The following is an 11,714-nucleotide window of genomic DNA, read 5'->3' as shown; positions in this document are numbered from 1 at the left end:
ATACTTTTCGTTACAATTACAAATGTTGAATTATAATTTACGACGGGTTCAACTCGTCAGCGTTATCTTTCTGTGACAGAAATTGCATTTTAACACAATAAAAGACCTTAAAAAAAAATTATAAACTTGTTGTTAGCTCACCAGAAGCTAGGGCTTAAGACACTGAATAATATTCCACAAAAATGTAACAACAGAATATTATTTTATTAGATAACATTGATAAGAATTTAATGTGTACAGTTCATACAAACAATGATTAATGATTCATAAATGTAGCAATGCGTGAAATCTCGGAGATCGACTACCTTAATTGTATAATATAAATCACATTTATAAATGGCTCATAAATTTGTTTATAGGCAGCATTTGAAACACACGACTTGATTTCAATAGAAATATAGGAAAAGAGCGGGATATGGAACCGGCGAATGTCTTGAAATATCCAATCAATTTTCGAACTGGACGTACAATTTTAAATTTAGCGGACATCTAAAAAATTTTTCCAAAAATGAATAAGAGCACACTTCCTTGATACAGTTCCATCCATTACAGTATCAGAGCAATATGGTTCCATATTACCCTCCTGTCCTCTACTATATTAATAATGTGTATTTTGCTATTACTGTAAATTACTGTGTGTGACAATTTTCGGTACTAGATTTTTCTTTACCTAATATCACTTGAAATATTATGCATGAATTGTGTCCTCTATTATTCAACATAAGACTTTTTTAATATTCATTATCATTGTTATTAGAGTTCCGGTAAACAATGTGGAATGGAAATGGAAGATTAAAGGTCAACGTTCCTATCACCGATAACACCTAAGGGCCAATTCTTATTACCCAATTGGAAACTACGATTACATTGGTATATGTCATGGATTTTTATTTTTTAAACACCAGTGGCAAACACGAGGAACCTGGAATTAAATGTTTCGATATGATAGAGTAAAAGCAAAACGAAATTTTTATTTTTCATTATTTTTCACTGCCGCATTTTTTAATTGTGCTTTTGTGCTTCGCGCGATACGAAATCCCCGGCGTACCACAGATATAGATTCAATAATTTCAGATTACTTTGAACAATATGACTCATACTGCAAATATAACACTAAATAAATGTGCTCGAATTTTTTCTGATCAAGAAATTTTCTTGTGTCAGTAATTTATAAATTTCATAAAAATTCATAACAGCCCACCTATACAAAACTGTAAAAATGCACCAACCCGTTAAACAAGCGCGAATTTTGTCATATTTTAAAATTGTCATTTGGACTTCACAACCTTAACCTGGCTTCAATCACGTATTTGGGTTTCTCACTATCTAATTTTATTTGCATAGACCAGCTATTTTCTATTCCAGTTTTCATCCATCATTAATTGAACAGTGATTTTTCGTGAGTTTCACTTCGTACACATACCAAACACATATTATTTTCAGTTTTGATAAAGGTAACATCTAATCATTTGCGGTTTCGGGAATCAAATTATCACCAATTAATGATAACTAATATAAGCTGCATTCAATATGTCTCATTCTTTCTTTTTTCCTTGCCGGTTCGATGACACGATCTACTTTTTCGGAGCAATTAATCCTTTTAGAATATCATAACTGTTACCATCTGGGTGTACAGTGAAAATGTTTCCGCCATCGCCACATACTTGTAGGAAACCGTAATCATCGATTCCCAATATTTTAGCTTCCTGCGACGTTCCCTCCGGTGACACTACCATCACATCTGCATCGCTGAAAAGATTGTGGTTTATGAATATAACTTTGTTCGGTTAAAAAAACAAGTTTCATAAAAGATGTCAAATAGTTAACTGATTTTCACTTACGTGTGCATCCAGTATTCATAGTAGACCTCATAGAAATGATTCAGGTTTCCAGACTGTATGACGTTTAGCATTCTTTCCAGCTCACTAAACACTAGGGCAAAGTACTTTTCAGGGGATAACTTTGGCAAGTTGGTCTTGTTTTCATTGTTGTAGTGAGAAATCAGATCATTGATACAACAAGTTGGTTCGCTATTAGATAAATTTACCCCAACACCTGGACAGATTGTTAAAGTTTAATAATATTTATCTTCTCTCAACCAACATTTTATACCCGCATATTAAAGTATTGATAGGTACCGATATTGCAAATTGCTGTTTTGGATTCCACCAGAGTTGTTACTATCAGACCTCCGATCTTTGCCGTATTTCCTGCATAAATATCATTGGGCCATTTCAGTCTCAGATCAATATCCTGAGAAGACACAAACAGGATGTGAGCTATCATCCTTTTGAAGAATCGATTTTTAGAATGTAATAAATTTTTGAATCAATCTTGTCAACAAACCTCATAACCAGGAATTGATTTTATAGCAGAAACAATTGCAGTTGCAACTAAATGCTGAAGTAGTGGCAGATGTTGCCCCAACGATGAGTCTAATGGAATGTGCAGCTGCAATGTGAACATTGCGCAACCTTTTGGACTTAGCCAGACGTTCTTGTTTCTCCCTAAATATCAGGGGGGTAAGCGATCAATGCAAGACAAAATTTTGTGGTAAAATATGACTTCTGTACGTATAGCTAAAGGCAATACCTTGTCCATTAACCTGTTGACATGGAATAACAGCAAGACCATGCTGTAGTTTACAATCTGCGACAACGTCCATTGACGAAGTCAATACATCGGCATATATCACTAATCGTCCCAATTCCTCGGAACTCAAATTCTGAAGAACAGACTCAAAGTTCATTTGGATTCATGACTTAACGGGGTACAGAAAATCAAAATCAAACGAAATCGACGGGACTCACCTCAAAATACTCGACGGTAGAAAAATTATCCGGACACTGGTGAATCATTACTGGTAACAATGACGCAGAGGGTGTAATAACTTTGGTAGTTCGTCCACAAAACTGAATCTCTAGCTTTCCAGTTTTTATCAAATGATTTGGTTGCATCTTATCTTTCAACTTCTCCAGCATTTCTAACTTTAGCTGCATAATGGACAATGTAGATTACACTGATTTGGTGCGTTGGGTTGGAATACATGCTTACAGTAAAACTATTTAGGCTCATTACCGATACACAAATTCACTAAGTGTACCGTGTATTATCAATCTCCCAGTGCATCATCTGCGGACAGGTTAAATTCTCTAGGCTAACATTAATTTGCTCGATAATTCCCAATTATTTCAACCGTGCAAGATGATGAGAGATTTTATGAGAATCAGCAGTGCTGGCAGTATTACATTTTACCGTGATTTATTTCGGCCAGGCTATGATCTAATGGTTCGTTGCGTAGGCTTGCGTTAAATTAAATAAAAATTCAATAAGAGAATCACATGCTGTTACAGTATAATCCTTATTCCAGGAATTCGTCATTCACGCCTCTGAACTATGCTAACTGCCCTTACTGAATGTCGAGCAGTTAATTGTTTTTGTTTTATCGCGACTGCGTTGTACTTGGTTTGTGAGAAATCGAGCCAAATCAGAGAAAAACTAGTATTGGAATGAATGCAAAGGCTGAGAAGTTGTAATGAATAAAAATGGAAAATATTACAACTGGGGTTTGTAAAGAGAAGTACATACCTCGTGACGTCCTAAGAAAAAACCAGGACTATAAGCCGGAACTACACGAGGCTCAGAAGAAACATCCATCCCCAGATGTGTGCTCAACAAGTCGCTGAATATTTCAAGCCTTGCTGAGTCACTTTGTTTCAAAGCTGAGAATTTACTCTCTTCGAACTCATACTGCGATGGATCGACTTCTAAATGGATTTGCGAGAAGACAGCTTTGCCACCAGTTGCGGGAAGATTAGCGAGTAGAAGACTCGGAGTGTGCCATGTTTCTTCGGTCCCTAAAACTCTGACGTGAAAAGTATGCGTCTTTCCCGCTTTATCACGAACATTTGCTGATGCAGGTGTCAAAGGTGCTGCAACCCTGATGGAGTTAATTTCTGTCATGAATCCTACATTGAGTAAACATTCATCACTCATAGTATAGAAATAAAACATCAATCTTACTTGACGTCATCGTGATCTTGTGAAAACCTCGATTTTGCAGGGGATGCTTGATAGCAAAAGATGTGATGCATCATGCGAACATGCTTCCATTTTCCATACGAAAATCGAACTAGCTCATGCTCACGTACTTCGGCTGTTTTGAACGTGGGTAATAACGTATGCAACGTGTCTGAACACAACGCGAGCAACTTTCCACCTCGCACCATGTACTCAACAAGTTGTGAGGCAACATCAACACCGACGTTTCCACACACGACTGTTAGTCTAGCTTGATCCATCCAGACATCACTGCGTGCTTCGTCGTTAGACAACGTGTACATTGTGTACCTATGAAGAAAATGTCATGGATCAGTTGACAAAAATGAGAGCAAAACTTTCCGTTGATATAACTTTCAACTTACTTATTTCTGTTAAGAATAGATTCCAACACTCTTTTCACGTTATCAACGGCGATTGTACTGTCAGCATATATCAGGATGTTGGGCGGCTTGGCATAATTTTTTGATCCAGTCACAGGTTTTTTCGATGGTGAGTAGCTAAAATTATAGAATCATCAAGCTGTTGTTCAACATATTTTCAAGTACAGTGGTACGAGGTAGTAACGTACTTTCAATCAGCAAAACAACTTACTTTGCTGTACTAGTGAGCGGTAGTGTTTTAGGGGATGGTGTTTTGGAAACAGGTTCATTTGGTAATACATCCAAACATTCTGATGGAATTGAGTCAATCACGACTACAGATTTTGTTAGATTTGATTCTATAGAATCGGGTGATACCCGGTCCTGCGTCTTTGACAGACTAGGGCTGTTAGACAGAACTGGTGTTACGTCGAACGAAGTTGTAGGACTTAAATCCAAAGAACCATTGAGTTCTTGTGACAACCTGGCGGCTGTACCGTTAATGATTGCTGATGCAGAAGCTGGCGTAGGTGGTGGCGTTGAAGGAAATGGTGTATCCGATGCACTTTGGATAGCTACAAGATAGAAGAAAAAAAAAATAATCACTTTAATTATATTATATTAAGAAACCACGCCAAATCTTACCTGCATCCGAAGGTATAGTGATCTCTAATATTGTAGGAGCACAAAGCGTGAGTGTTTCACTCCCAGGTGATATGACGATTCCTGGCACTTCTTCTACTTCGATTGGTGTGCCTTGCTGCGATACTATTCTGGCAGTACTACTAAACGTTCTCAACTTTTTTACTTGAGCATTCCATTGTGCTTTTCCAATTAATTCTGGAATGTAATGTTAATAATTCATTGATCACTAAACTAAGAACATGAATTGAGCAAATTGAGTAATGTGCTCGCTTACTGGTCTTGTAAAATAACTCGAGTTTATCGGTGCTATAAACACACGGTTTTCCCTCCACCATGACAGCTAAAACATGAGTAGGTAGTTAATAGCATCTTAAAAGATCTCCAAATGACCATAATTTTGATTTAGCGCTCAATTTCCTTCACAGTAATTACAGTTTAGAATTTTTTAACTCACATTGCACACGGGTCAGTAGAAGTCCATTATTAATGTATTGCTGTCCATGCATTAATGCTGTGCACAATTTGGTGAGGTAGTCTAAATCCATTTCAATTATAAGAGCAAGATATCTTTCTGATGTCCAAGCAACAACTGTACCATAATCCTCAAGCTGCATCAAAATACTAATTATTCTTACTGTATACTGACTGAATACATTGGGCACAAAATTTCACCTTTATTGCCTTAATAGATGCTGTAGGATTATAGTCATCCAACTCCGCCTCAACAATTACATGCATTCTATAGTCTTTAAGTGTAGCGGTACGACTGTAATTGTGCATATGAAGGGGAAATATTGTTTTTCTGATGGGATATTTCAACCACTGCGAAACATTGATTTTTTGCTGGAAATAAATATTGTAATGTGATAACAGTTGCATCACGTCATTCGGGAACCTGTTGAGAACAGCCTTTTCCCTAAATGGTCAAAGTTGGTACATACTTGCGGAAATATAGTACAGAGCTGTTTATCGCCTTGGTACCAAATCAAATCGCCTAGTTTGGCGAGGCTTCTGTTACTGCACAATTCTGAACTGAGACTCTCGTTAGTACCATAGCTTTGACTTGACGAATTTTTGGCTGCATTAGAATCTGTGACATGGATCACTTATCAATTTTGTCAACGCTTACTAATTTCTGGGCACTATTTGATGAAGCTTTGTTTCAGTGAACATTGTGCAAATTCTTTGTTTCCTACCTTGTTTGACGCAGCCTAAGGAATTGTTGTGGAATACTATGGTTGGTGTGGGAGAGTTGGCATTTTGTAATAGAGCCGCTAAACGAGCTCTTAGTGATGACAACCTCCAGGCTTGAACCCATGTTGCAACCATGTAGAAAAACGTTAGAAGCATCGTAACACAATGCTTCTAAGCATACGTATCAGATCGTGTCACTTACTGACAGATCGGCAATATGCTAAAAAAAACATCAATAATTAGGACTATGAATTGCAAGGTAGGATAGTGAATTACGTTTGTGAATTTTCAATTGTTACTTAAAACTTTGAAAATCAATGTGAATTGGAAGTTATCAGCGTTTTATCAGTGAAAGTGTACTGTTCTGAAGAAATTGCGTTCGAGTCTCTTAGAACTCGTTATCAAAGAGATAATGTTGACTTAAAATATACAGGACGGCAAAAGGTCGCGTTTACATAACTTGTGAATCCTTTCTGCGGTGTTGAAGCAAAAACTTAATTAATGTCAATTAGGAAACAGAAGAAAGTAAACACCACCGATTATGCAATGTTGTATTTTGGTATAAGCATGTCTTAAAACTTCGATATTTACGGGCTAAACAAGTATGTAGCTGATTGAACACTGATCGAAATAAAAACCCGATAACTGGAGTAAACGAAAAGCTCGTGCTTTATGAAGCCCAATCATTGCTAATTTATGACATGAATTGATTGCAAGGATAGCAGCTCCAAAAACCAGATTAATAAGTGCTGGAATATTGACTGAGAAAACTGATATGTTAGCTAATTCTTCTATTTGATAACCACCTCGTATCAACCTGACACAAAACTGCACATTTTCCGATGGGACTATCGGTGCGATCAATTTACGCCACCGCGCAGTGAAGGACGCCGGTAAGAGCTTTTGCGACTTTTCTCACTTTCCCGAACATTAGCATATCAAGTTTTGCCAATGTAACATATCACAGACATATTTTCACTACTTGTATAAACTAAAAGCTAGGGTACATTCTAATATCGTTGTATCTTTTGATTCCAATAATCAATAGGTCTTTTCGAATGTCCTATATTTACACTCTACAATCCATGCTCGTAGTCGGCAAAAAATGAGGTTATTGAATTCAAAAATCACAGCGCCTAACAATTGGCAACAATGAAGATCGATCCTCGGAAGTTCGGTACCTCGATACACTCCTCGATAACATCCCCGCCACACACTGACAGATCAGCTGATGCGTGGGGTGGCGTGGGTGAGATTGCTTGCATGTGATAAATTGACATGTAAATGGGAGGCTTCAAACGACGAGGGATTCAAGTTTACTTTGTGATGAGAATTAATAAACCCTGATTATTCTATTCTACGGGTTGATGGTATACTTTGAAACTGTGGAAACGCATTAAGACAGATCTTACGATGGAAAATGAAGCTCCGAAGACCGAAAACAGCGAAGTAATTATATCTTCTACTTGAAGTATACGCGCAATTAAAATTTTTGCTTAGAACGTGGCAATAAATATACTTCTTTGCTTACAATACATGAGAAGGAGATACGAATGGTTTTACTCAGCAAATTGTTAGCTACTTGCATGTAGAATTAAGGTGACTTGAGCTATTTTGTCTATGAAAGATCAGTCGATTTATAGTTGATTTATAGTTTAACGATTACGTGAAAATTAACTATTTATAATAAACTAATTGTCAAACGATTATCGATGTATGCATGTTTATGTAATTGTTGATTATACCTTGGGTAATTGAACTTCATAGACAACAACATCAGCACCAACTCCAACTGAGACTCCTGCAAAAGTTGAAGAAAAAGAATCTCTCGAAGATCGATATAACAAGGTATGATAATTTTCTAAAATTGGACTTATTGGATGTAGGAATAACTCTTCATCAAGAAGCTTGTAAATCATGGCTTTTCATTTTTAGTTGTAGAGTTTAGAAATGGAACTGTTTTCCAAATTGTAATGAATACTTGCTTATTACAGTTTCGCGTTTACGCTGTGAAATTAAGACATAAAGTAGCTGACCTCACAGAACAATTGACAAAATCTGAAGCAGAGAAGAATCAAATAAGCGCAGATAAGGAAGAGCTACAGAATAAAATTCTTCAAATCTCAGATAATGCCAAGAGATTACAGGTACTATTTTTTTTTCAAGATATTTGATGCTACCAATGTAGTCCACCTACAGGTTTTTTAAAACAAAGTATCCTACAGTTCACCTATATTTATAGACGATACAGTCAGAGTACGACAAGGTGCAGGATGCTTTGGAACAAGAAAAGAATGAAAACAAGAAGATTTCCAAAAATTTGGAAAGTATATGTATAGAAAACGCATCTCTGAAGGAATCTTTGTATGAGAAGAAAGATGCTATAGCCCGCTTGACTGGTGAAATTGAACGCTTGTCCAAAGAACAGTCTAGATTGGAAACTGTTATCAAACACAGCCAGGATACCATCAAAGAATTGAGAGATGAGAAAAAGGCAAAATTATTGATAAGAGAACAGAGAGATAAAGATTATGAAGAGATGACAGCTAGCTTAAATTTGGAAAAAGAAGCTCACAAAGTGACAAAAGCCAAGCTGGAGGCCACTAAGCAAGAATGCAGTACAAAAAGTGTCCTTTCATTGGAGGTGGAAAATTATGAGGTAAGTTAAACTTTCAAATACTTCTTTTTCTTACCGTCATCTATGTTCTAAAGGTGGTCAAAGAAGACGCATGTAGATCATTATTATAAAAATATTTTTTACTATGTTCGAAAACATATTATCTCTTTACAGAAAAGTGTGGAAGACCTTAAGACAAAACTTGACGATGAATCCAATAAACGCGCGAGTTTGCAGAAAGTAGTTGACAAACATTTGGAAACAATCTCAAACTTGGAAAGACAAATATCAGAGTTGAAGGAGACTTGCCTCACAAAAGCTAATCAAATTACAGTCCTAGGAGAGAAAAATGAGAGTATAAAGCAGGAACTTTGCGAAGTAAAACGAAATGCTGACGAAGAGAAGAAGCAAATTGATAAATTGAATACCGAGTTGACTACTCTGACTCGCGACAGAAATGAGATAGCCGCAAAATTACAAGTTCTAGCATTGGAACGAGATCAAGTTACAAGCGACATGAAAAATCAGAAGAAAAATTCTGATGCACATGTAACTATTTATTACACTTTAATAGATAATAGTTTGGTATAATTAGACAAAATCGTAACTGCCTCATGAAAGAATAATTTCTATTCAGATTAAAACTTTGGAATCTGAAGTAACGAGGCTAAATAATGCTGTTGTAAGCAGCAATCAAGAACTGGAAGCATTGCTCGCGGAATTTACAGGATACAAATTACGGGCACAAAGTGTTTTAAGAACCAAGCAAAGTCAGGGTAAGGATGGTGGACGAAGTATAGCGGAAGCTGAGGAAGAACTAGAACATGCTCAAACACATGCTGCACTTCTTCGTGACAAGCTGGAAACATACTCGTTAGTAGATGTTGAGTTGACTTAATCGCTTTTATATCTATTCGAGGCCAAATACCTCATCATCTCCATTTTTAGACAATTTAATTTACGAATCAATTGGCTGATAACTGAATGTGATTGACATAAAATTGCAGAATGCAGCTGGAAACTTTGACAAGAGAAATTGCTGTGGTTAAAGAAGAACGAGATCATGCAATACGTAGTGAAAAAGAATCTGCTGAAAAGATATCAACTCTCCGTCAAGAATTCATATCTGTAACGGAACAGTTACGTTCTAATGCCAGCACAATTCAACAATTGGAAAGGCAGCACAAAGAAGCAACAGATTCTTTGCAAGCTATGCATAAGGTAGTAAAACTTCTTGTACGTTTTGGACACGGAAGTTTGACGATAGTATGTCCGCTGTACTTTTGTACGTACGTAATGTTCAGTTATTTCAGTTTTTAGAAAACATTAATTGTGTCTATATTTACAGAGTGCCTTGTTAGAATTACAAGAAAAGCATCGGCAGGAGGTCCACCATTTGCAATTGGAAAAACAGAAAATAATGAATGGCGGTCAAAACGATGCTCCCATTTCTCAAAATATTGTAGACAAACCTGGGGAACATGTTTCGGAACTTGAACACAGTTCTAGAATGTTAGGAATGTCGCTTCTCGAGAGAGAGGAAGGCGAGGTAATCGTAACTTCTGTTCGATGACATACTTATGAAGTATCTGAGAGCTTCTCAGCTCTGGAAGCTCTCAGGCTCAAGAGTCCAATGAACGTATGTAAGAGTTTTTGTTTACGTGTTCAGGGATCTGAAAGCGTGGATTCTTCTTCGTCAATAGTAGTCAATGCAGAAAAACATCGTAAGCCTCCATTGATGCCTCTAGACGAGCTACTCAATTCTCCAGATGATTACCCCAGCTCTGTGTCGCAGCCTGTGTCACAAACTGTGGATCGCCAAACTTTAGAAGCTTGCGAACGACGTGTCAAACATCTAACGGTTTTGCTAGCTGATGCGGAAAGAGATATAGCTAAATTAACTCAGCTCAACCAGCTTCTTAAGGAAGATATTCGTAGCCAACAGCGTAGCGTAGAGAGGGAAAAACATGGAAACAACTTTGAGTATCTTAAAAATATTGTCTTGAAGGTAACAATTAATACTGATATGATTTTTTGAAGTTTGAATGCTTTTATATTTATTGAATCTGACAGGTAATAAAATTTTTAATCTGTAACATATTTCATTTATCGGATGTTTTTATTTTTCAGTTTGTGACTCTAAAGAATGGAGACGAACGCAGTCATCTTATACCTGTACTTAATACTATACTCAAACTAAGTCCCGAAGAAACCCAAGCGTTGAATGCCGTTGCAGGAGGTTCGTACATGACTTATTTGTAACCTTAATTTGTCAACACCTACGAGACTGAATGAAATTCGTTAAATTATTGCGTGAAATATCTCGCAGCATAACTCGTCTGATTAGCGATTTTACTTTGCAGTATCGGGGAGAAGCTGGATTCCTGGAATACCGATACCAGGATGGAATCACTAAATTAAACAGTTATTTTCCTGATGCCAGTATTTTTTAATTCTAAGAATTCCGTTATGTATTTGTAAATGTATAAAATTTCTAATTCGAATACGAATTAATCACAATTTCCCTTTGATTATCAAAAAATATCTAAAAAACAGAACTCTGGAGGGGCCAATGAGATATGATCCCGTAACAAAGGTACGATAGGATATCCCGTGGAAAAACTAGATCCATGGCTCAGAAGACAGTTGTTGACTGAAGAATGGGGAGACAGCGTTTGACAAATTATGCCGCGCTTTGTGTTTCAAAACTTTCAAAACTTATAGTAGTCCCGTTTTGCGACCTCGGGTATGCTCGGCGTTTCTCGGGTGCCAAACCGACTGATCGAGATGGACAGGATCCGGTCCGATCCGGGGGGGTTGATCTCGGATGTTGGGAT

The 11,714-nt window shown here is 37.0% G+C and overlaps 2 protein-coding genes across 6 annotated transcripts; one reads left to right on the top strand and one right to left on the bottom strand.

Annotated features, from left to right (window-relative positions):
• Positions 1-185: 185 nt before the first annotated feature.
• LOC105690535 (biotin--protein ligase) lies at positions 186-7,353 on the bottom strand. Of its 5 annotated transcripts, none has more exons than XM_012408354.4 (17): positions 6,852-7,347; positions 6,263-6,480; positions 6,008-6,156; positions 5,739-5,909; positions 5,521-5,674; positions 5,341-5,406; positions 5,067-5,261; positions 4,654-4,996; positions 4,425-4,559; positions 4,024-4,350; positions 3,589-3,940; positions 2,811-2,993; positions 2,593-2,725; positions 2,347-2,507; positions 2,139-2,253; positions 1,842-2,055; positions 186-1,749 (listed from the first exon to the last, which is right to left on the bottom strand). In XM_012408354.4, exons 2-17 carry the CDS (start codon positions 6,414-6,416, stop codon positions 1,575-1,577), a joined length of 3,027 nt encoding a protein of 1,008 aa, XP_012263777.2. In that variant the 5' UTR covers positions 6,417-6,480; positions 6,852-7,347; the 3' UTR covers positions 186-1,574. The 5 variants fall into 5 exon arrangements, with proteins under 5 accessions (XP_012263777.2, XP_012263778.2, XP_048504756.1 ...); XM_012408355.4 differs by having other exon boundaries at positions 7,067-7,347; XM_048648799.1 differs by having other exon boundaries at positions 6,263-7,347.
• Positions 7,354-7,479: 126 nt separating this feature from the next.
• On the top strand, positions 7,480-11,387 carry LOC105690537 (GRIP and coiled-coil domain-containing protein 2). Its single transcript, XM_012408358.3, has 11 exons — positions 7,480-7,709; positions 8,028-8,108; positions 8,255-8,407; positions 8,503-8,919; positions 9,052-9,426; positions 9,515-9,750; positions 9,885-10,098; positions 10,226-10,426; positions 10,547-10,885; positions 11,008-11,116; positions 11,241-11,387. Exons 1-11 carry the CDS (start codon positions 7,674-7,676, stop codon positions 11,291-11,293), a joined length of 2,214 nt encoding a protein of 737 aa, XP_012263781.2. The 5' UTR covers positions 7,480-7,673; the 3' UTR covers positions 11,294-11,387.
• Positions 11,388-11,714: the final 327 nt, after the last annotated feature.

This window comes from Athalia rosae, chromosome 1 (assembly GCF_917208135.1).
Source record: "Athalia rosae chromosome 1, iyAthRosa1.1, whole genome shotgun sequence".
NCBI lineage: Eukaryota > Metazoa > Arthropoda > Insecta > Hymenoptera > Athaliidae > Athalia > Athalia rosae.
Note: the sequence above shows the minus strand (reverse complement) of the source record. Positions and strands in the feature narration are given on the sequence as shown.